Raw genomic sequence first — 9,006 nt, 5'->3', positions numbered from 1 at the left:
TTTAAGAATTATTTCTGAGGTTAATAAGTTGCTAAATTAAAACACTGCTGAGATGTTTGGAGAGTTAGAATATGATCACAACTAAGTGGTTGAGAAATATGGACATGCAAAATGGAAATACAGATTAAGTTAAATATAAATGGAATTTTGGGATGACTTTTTTCTATCACAGAAATTGAATTACAGGAAAAGAAAACAGATTTTACTGAAAACTAAATTTATCTCAAAATACTGAGGATAATTTTGACTTTTTAAAAGAGGCAGAAAATCTAATTTATATATATATATATCTATCTTATTTTAATCCTTGCAGATGTTGCAGAGGAAAAAAGAACCAGTGTTCAAGATAGAAAGGCCTCAAAAGCATCTACATCAGAATTCCCCAACCTTTCCGGCTTTGCAGCCCAGTGGTGGTGAGGAGAGGGAATGGTTCCATGTGAGTGGCGGGTGAGCACACAGGTGTGCAGCTCCATTTGCATGAGCGGCAAGTACACACATCCGTTACTTGTGCGAATGGAGCGCATGTGCATGTGCTCATCCACTGCTTGAACAAATGGGGATGCATATGTACTCGCCCACCACTTCTGTGGCCCAGTTCCAAACAGCTCAAGGCTCAGTAGTGAGCCATGGCCCAGGGGTTGGAGAGCCCTATCTACATTATCCAGTGGAATCTTTTGTCTTTTTGCTGAATTACAGCTGTTGTCCAAGACACAGGGTGTTTTGTTATAACTGTTACTTACTGCTTTTTGAGCTTTCTTTTGACAATTTGTATTAACATATTAAGTTTGAACTACATGTCTTGAAACTTACTAAGATTAAATTTTGTATAATAATAATAACTTTATTGTCATTGTATGTGTATACACAGTATACCCATACAACAAAATTTACTTAACACCCAAAGACCAGGTCCAACACACATAACAATCCCCAAACACCCACCACCACCACAAATTCCCTACCCCTAAACCACTCAAACATTCACACAACAGACCAAGTAATGCTGTCCAACAGCTCACTGGTGGTGGCCCCTTAGTTCATTGTTGAATGCAATTATAAAAACTATTCAGAAAACATGTAGTCCAAGTTTTAATTTATCTGTGTCTTCTGCCAGAAGGCAACAGTCCAAAAAGATTGTAAGCAGGATGGGAAGAGTCTCTGAGAATTGTTATGCAACTTCCTTAAACAGCGAGATTTGAAGATGTCGTCCAGGGCTGGTAACTGGAGCCCAATGACATTCTGAGCAGTTTTAATGATTCTCTGTAGAGCATTTTTGTCCGCTACAGAGCTGCTCTCATACCATGCAAGAATGCTGTATGTCAGGATACTCTCAATGGTGCTGCGATAGTAGGACAAGAGTATATTTAGCCATAATGGTTATATTTAGCCATTATCTACATTTTAAGCTAGAGGATGGAATTCATTCAGTCTGGTTAGTTTATAATTCAATATATCACGCACATTCAGAAAATTGGATTAATTGGACAAGCTGCTTCAAAATGGCTTCAAAATCTAAGAGACTGGTTTGGACAAAACTCAGCAGCACTTTTTTGTCTGGCTGTTGATAAAAATAGGATCGCCAACATCCTATGACAGATATGACAGAAGAAGAAGTTAGTAAGTACAGCAATAAAGGTAGCTTCATGGAAATAAAAATTGCCAGACTAAAACTTTGGTTAATAGAAGCAGATATTATGCTTGATCAATTCTAATTTGAAGTAACCAGGCATATACATAAGAGACCTTAATAAAAGCAGCTCTCTGACAATCTTGGCTGATCTTGAAAAAGTTAAGCAAGGTTAGAACTATTGAATACATGGATAGGACACTAAGTATAACTGTGCAGCATTGGGATACTGATGACATCTCTTCCTTGCACTGTAGACATTAGATATATAAACTTCCTTTAAAAGTAAATGTAGTAGTGCTTATAGCTTTTGTTTCATTTTAAGTCATATTCTCTGTGGAGCTCTAGATGCAAACTAGTCATTACAATTCAATATATTCAAATAGCTTACCTTATTATTACTGCTGAAAAATTCATTTCCAAACCAAATCCTATTTTGAATTCAGACTCAATTTTTTGGCAACATCCTGGAACAAAAGGCAAAAATGAAAGACCATATAATATGTTCACAATTTTACGTTTTTGTTAGTCTTGGGGAACATGAATCAAACCCTTAAAAACTGACCAGCTGTCTTTTATCAAGTTCATACACAATATTGGGAAAAGGAATGTTTGTTTTAAAGTATTCTTGGCGAATGCTGTGTGTTCTGAATCTGTTCTGCTATGTGTTCTGAATACATAGCCTTAGTATGTAGATTCTTTGAAATGATTTGTATACTTATATGATGCACATGAATAAACTTGCAAGGCTTTTACTTACTTTTCTGTTCAGTGAAACTTGTAAAACTTCTCATTCCAGAAACTACATTTTAGTCCATCTTGGCACATTTCCACCAGATCTGCAATTTCTCCTCAAAGCTCATTTTCAGTTTGCCTGACCACTCGGCTTTCTTTATCAACATCTAAAACAAAACAGCAATCCAGGTTTATGGATGGGAAGGGCAACTTTGCTACTTTTTGCCTCAATTGCCATCTCTTCAGGGTAAGAATTGAACTTCTGCTTTGATTCATTACTCTCACTTTCCCCCCTTCCGTTTTTTTACTTTCTTTCAGGGGAAGAAAGGAAACCAGATAATATTGCCTAAGCCCTAGGAGAAGAGCTAAACTTTGTTCTCAAGCAGATTGCTTTATGGCAAACTATTCAGCTTACTGACCCCAAGCATTTATTATATGAAAAGATTGTAATATATAATATAATACTACAAATAATAAGAACATCGAACCCTTGGAAAGACCCCACCCATCGACTCCTGGGTGTCGACATTAACAACTTTGAGAAAGAGGAATTTCAACTACCTTACTCTTAACTAAAAGAAATCTTAGTTCAGGAACAAGCTGAAATAAAGAGGCTTTACACACACACCCCTTTTTTTGTCCTTTTTCCCCACATGATTTTATCCTGACTTCTACGAATTTAACATCCAAATTCAATCGGCCTGGATCTCAATCTCAGTGCCAACAACGTAAATAAACGTTTGTCCCAAGCAGGCAACTTGAAATCCCAATCCATGTCCGCCTCCTCTGTCTCACTGGGACGAAACGGACCCACACGGCCATGCCCTTACGATTTTTTTTTTTGGGTGGGAGGGGAGGCTTTCTCACTGCCTCACAGCCAAAGCCACGCCCCCTCTCTTATATGCCCGCCCACTTATTAGTCTACCAACTTGTTTCTTCCGCGGCGGCCGTTTTGCTCCTCCTCGTCTCGCGCTGCTTCCCTCAGACGTCGCTCGCGCTCTTTCCGCTCTCTCTCCCACCCCCTCCCTTTCGCTTTAACCCCTGCTCGCGAGACCGGCGTTTCCCCCTTAGTGGGCTGTTTGGCATCTTACCGGCTCCCAAGATGGCGTCTATCATGGAGGGTCCGCTGAGCAAATGGACCAACCTCATGAAAGGTTGGCAGTACCGCTGGTTCGTACTCGACTACAACGCTGGACTGCTTTCCTATTACACGGTGAATATGGAAGGAGGGCCCCCGCTGGAACATAAACGAAGTGCGCAGCGTATATGTATGTGTGTGTATGGGGAGCGGGGGGGGGGGGCGGAAGGAGCCCGTCAAACTGCGCGCTTGGTAGGGATAGGAGATTTGTGGGGGGGGGGATTTCTGAGAGAGGGCGTGTCCTACCGGAAAGCCAATCGGGATAGGGTGAAGTCCTGCTGGTGTCCAATGGGGAGTTAAGTTTGGAAGATTTATATGAAAGGAGCGTGCGGGAGAGTTAACATTTCACTTTAAAGGGAGGGGGAAGTTAAAGCCCCCGGCCTGGTCCTTGGAATGCATTGCTTAGTTTATGTTTATGAAATGAAGGGAACGACGCTAGTCCAAAACAGATCAATAGGTGTGGAAAGGGGATTCGCTTTTCTTTGGGCAAAGGTAGATTTCCGTATTACAGAATAACAGAATTGGAAGGGACTTTGGAGGTCTTCTAGTCCAACCAAGCAGGAGTCTCTATACAGTTCAGGACAAAGGGCTGTCGAATCTCTTAAAACCCTCCAGTGATGGAGCACCCACAATTTCTGGAGCCAAGCCGTTGCACTGATTTAATTGTTTTCACTGTCAGGAAATCTCTCCTTAATTCGACATTGCTTCTCTCTTTGATAAGTTTCCATCCTTTACTTCTTGTCCTGCCCTCAGGTGCTTTGGAAAACAGACCGACCACTTCTTAGTAAAGACTTAATAAAGACTCGACTTAGTAATAACTTCCCTTAGTAAAGACTGGAACTGTTATTGTGATGATGTTTGAGGTAGAAATACTGCATTTCTAGATAATAAGGTTATTGTATATGTACATAATATCTTTTCACTTCGTTTAAGTGTCTGACCTGTACAAACTTGAAATTAATTCCCAGTGAACTCTCTGCTCCCATCTATTAAGTCTTAAACTGAGGTAGGGTTTGTGTGCTAATATGATACCATGTTTTTCTCAGCTCAAAGGCCCGATTGGGCTTATTATCAGAGGATGTCTTATTTTGGGGGAAATGGTATCTTCAATAATAATTTGTATATCATAGGTGAAACTAAGTTTTCTCTTAAAAACCCCTTAAAAACCCATTAAATAGTAAGAAAAAAATAGGAAAAGTGGTAACAATTATGGCAGGATAAATATTCTTGAGGTACCACCATTCTTTTTCTGCAGCAATCTGTCTGAAAAAAAAAATTCAGCTAGCATAATGTTCTCTGTACAGTAGCCAGCAAATCCCATTTACAGACTACATTAAGACAGGCATTTTCTTTGTGTGCTAGTGAAAAATAATCTATAGTAATTCACTTACTAGCCTATATTTCTTCCGCCTCCTCTTTAGCTGCATTTAATGTAAAATTATATCTTAATATAGTTATTTTTTTCTTTTCAATCATGTTTGATTCTCAGAGACTGCCTAAACATGTCCCTACAGTTTCTTGGCAAGATTTTTAGGTCGGAGAGCAAGGGACTCGCCCAAGGTCACCCAACTGATTTTGTACTTATGGAAGGACTAGAACTCAGTTTCCCAATTTCTAGACTGATGTCTTACACCAAACTTTTAAAATTAAGTTTTAAATTTTTTAAAAGTATTTTTTAAACAATTGAGTAAAATTGACTTTTGGTGTCAGACTTTTTATGTACCATATTTCGTCAGATAATTCCTCTCTTCCCTTCAGCTTATTAGATTTTAATTTGTTCAAACTAACTTAATGTATAGTCTGTCATTTAAATATTATGGAAGTTGTAGAAACTGCTCTTTTTTATGGGGTTAGTTTCAGTTGCTACTCTATACATTTCCTTTAGAGAGACTTACTTTAAAATTAATTGCTAATTTTTTGCTATCTATTTTATATCTTGGCCAATTCTATTGGTTATTTCTATAACTCCTCTGGTTTTGTTATGATATACTATAGAATTGTACACAACATGCATCAAGTTCAGCATGGTATAAAGAAACAATCTTTTCTGCCTTTTACTCTTGTTTCTTTTTTTATGCATATAAATTGCTAAACTGCTATCGTCAGGGAACAATTCAAGAGTAACTGCAATGTAAAAAAATTAAAAATAATAATAAGGTAACCTAGTCAAAAATCTCAATAGCCCAAACAGCAGGATAAGTAAAACAAGCAAAACTATCAGTCATAATGTTCCAACTACTGTTAGGAGGGAGAAATTAATTTCTTAATTTACTATTGTGTAATATTTTCCCTAAAAAATTAGTTGTTTAATAATCTTAAGTGTATGATTTATAATAATAAAAATTGTGTAGAATGTAAGTGATTATACATATTGATATTATCGGAATAGAAGTTAAAATAGAAAAAGAAGTAAAAGTTGCATAAAATAATACTGGGTGAGTTAGAAATATACCCAGTCTGATACTTTCAGCAGAATATGATAGGTGCTAGTTCTAATGTATGATTTTGAGATTGTCCTATTTAAAATCTACACAACTTTTTTTCTCTGGGTATTTAAACTACATTGTTATTCTTGATTATCAGCCATGCTAGATGAACTATATGGGATTAATAGGGTCTTTCAAACTGCACGTGCACGTATGCCCAAACTGAAAGGTGCAGACACGTGCGAACATGCACCTGCCAGCAGAGACCCGAAGACCAGCTGGCCGGTTGGAGGTGGGGCATCCCAACACCGGCAATGTGGCAAGAGGTAAGATCTTTTTCTTTTGTGAGCTTCTGTTTCATCGTTTGCAGGGAAACAAAAACTCACAAAAGAAACACCACCTGGAGCAATGGCGCACGTGCCAGCAGAGAGGGCTCATCGCCATCATGGACATAAATCATGTTATTTTAGGAAATAACTTGCTCATCAATGTATGTTTAGTACATAAAGTAACAACTAGTTTAATAAAGCTTTAATTTAGCAGGCTTCCATTCAGTGGCCTAAGAATGAAACTAAATTTCTCTCCAGATTATTTCAGTCTCTTCACCCCCTCCCTCCAAATAATGCTCATATCCATTGAATATGTAGTGATATGGACAAGATAGGTCAGTTTACATTTCTATGTCATGTATTTGCGTGAACGTATGTATTTACATAAATGTTAATGAACTCAGATACAGGGAGCATTCTGGTAGGCTGATACAGGTACCCCCTTCTACCTCCTTTCTTGTTATATAAACTGAGATTCAACAAGCAGTTTACAGGATTAAAAGCAATCAGAAAGCACAAAAAGCTTCCAAGAGCAGAAATGTGAAATAACTGGTTTCTTATTGGCACATATTTTCTGTTTTAAGCTAAAGCACTTGATCTGAAGGGACATGTAATATCAGATTACTTCAAATAAAGAGCTCTGTAGTGATCTCATTCAGGAAAATTATGTTAAAATGCTTTAATATAAATACAAAGTATACTACAACATTTGGAAGTTTTAGATTCCTAGGTACTTTATTACAGTCATAGACTATTTTATTAAAAAGAAAAAGTGTGAGACAACAAGTAAAAACCACAGTAAAATATATTAGAAAATTGGTGAGGTCAAGGTATGATTTGTTTTACAGTAGTAAAATGAAGCTTAACTGCATTAAGAGAAATAAAATTACACTGATTGGATAGTAGCAGCTTCAATTAAAATGGATCTGGGAGGCTTGGAAATCTGCCTTGAGGGTTTTTTTTCTGCAATGAAGCATTTTTGTAATATAAGCAAAGAACTGCTTTGAAAGTTAGAACTAAAAGATTTATCTAAGAGTTTATGTAATTGTGTCTAATACAAGGCAAATAAATAGCCTGCCAGATAAGAACCTTTTTCCTGTGTCAGTTTTTTTTAACCATTGATATTTTAAGAAGACAACTGCCTGACTTGGTTTAATAAATAGCTTTTTAACTTCTAGTAATATAACAAGATTGCTTTTTGTACTGATATGTAGACAGAAGAAATTGTTCAATGAATCACTTTTAAATTCTTAAATTATTTGTAACTTTTTAAAATTTTACTTTTTTACTTTTAATTTATTACTTTGTGAAATTTTACCTTTCTTCAGAAAAAAAAGAATAAAAAAATTCCATATGGAAATAAAACTAAATTATAGATATATAGTGAAAGGTTTTGATGGATCAATTCTATGTTTGTTGTGAGCTGTATCAAATTCTCTGTTCAGAAAAAAATACTGTAGATATTTATTTGGGATTTTGTTATCAACATCAGCAGTTTTATTCATTTGCTGACATTTCTGTGCTGCTTTACTCTAAATGGCCTGGGTAGCATATAGCAAAAATGAGGAATAAAAAATTGAATAAATATATTAGCATAATCCAGTGTGATAAATTCCAGACTTAACATCTCCCACAGTTTAATTGAAAGAACAAGGCAAGGGGTGAACTTTCACCGTCTTGTTCATTTAAGCAACATAGTTCTGAGAATCAAGCTTCCTACAGGTTCTTCATTCTCGTTTTATGAAAAAAGGGAGGTAAAATTGATTGATTTTTTTTTATACTTTTATTGTTCATCTCCCATATTTTCACCCTTACTTGTAGTTTCTCTCCCTAATTCTATTAAAGCCTATTTCTCAGCAATAGGAAATGAGCTAGTAAAGTGTTAAGTGAGAGAATGTGGACAAAAACTAAAAGCATGCTTGGAAAGAGGTGATTATTTTCATGGACTTGAAAGCATTATACAAAAAAAGCATTCAGTTGCACGAATCTCTTCTTACACTGAAACATAAGATTATCTGATCCGATAAGTTGTTCATATGAGCTGGATCAAATTCCTTGATGTGAATATGACACTTGTATATAGAATCTAGCATACTTAACTATCAATAAAATTTGAAATGTTTAACCTGAACAAGGTAAATATCTAGTATTGAAGAACAGTATTTTTAAAACTTTAGCTTTAGTATAAAATGTCAGTGTTACGCCTTAAGTTTACTTTCTTTGGATCTCTTGAAATTTATTTCCTTATTTTCTGTTTAGGTAGGAGCAGCTGCATGAGAAAATGATATATAGTAGCTGTATTAAACTGTTGTCAGTAGGAGTTATCTGTGCATCTTTATGTGTGTCAAATCCCTTTTTATGGTTTGATTTTGGATGACTGCCCAACTGTATTAGCTTTTTCTATTAATGAACCATGTAAATAGGACTGCAAAAAGTTGATATTCTGTTCTGTCATAGTGAGATAAATGGGCTTTGAAATAATTCGGTTGCACTCATTTGTTCAGAGTTATGATGGCACTGAAAAAATTGACTTATGACTGTTCCTTGAAGTTCCGGTCATCACAGTACCCCTACAGTTCCATAATAAAATTTGGGGGGCATGGTGAACAGTTCACATTTATGATTCCCATGCTGCCCACCACCCCTCAGCTAACTTTTGTCATCTTTTTCAACTGTTTCTCCTCTGCCTGGCTCGCCAGTCCCGGCTAGCTTCAAGCCCCACATCATGGGGTTTTTGTTGGCCATGATGTG

General features: G+C 36.6%; 1 protein-coding gene across 2 annotated transcripts in view; it reads left to right on the top strand.

Annotated features, from left to right (window-relative positions):
• The first annotated feature begins 3,312 nt into the window (after nucleotides 1-3,312).
• Nucleotides 3,313-9,006, top strand: part of OSBPL9 (oxysterol binding protein like 9) — a 62,607-nt gene continuing 56,913 nt past the window's right edge. For both annotated transcript variants that reach the window (XM_058174434.1, XM_058174433.1), the window contains exon 1: nucleotides 3,313-3,575. In XM_058174434.1, the coding sequence (XP_058030417.1) occupies nucleotides 3,465-3,575 (111 nt within the window). In that variant the 5' untranslated portion in view covers nucleotides 3,313-3,464. The remainder of the gene's footprint in view (nucleotides 3,576-9,006) is intronic.

Source organism: Ahaetulla prasina, chromosome 3, assembly GCF_028640845.1.
Source record: "Ahaetulla prasina isolate Xishuangbanna chromosome 3, ASM2864084v1, whole genome shotgun sequence".
Classification (NCBI taxonomy): Eukaryota; Metazoa; Chordata; class Lepidosauria; order Squamata; family Colubridae; genus Ahaetulla; species Ahaetulla prasina.
The sequence above is the reverse complement of the archived record's forward strand: the minus strand, read 5'-3'. Positions and strand labels throughout refer to the sequence as shown.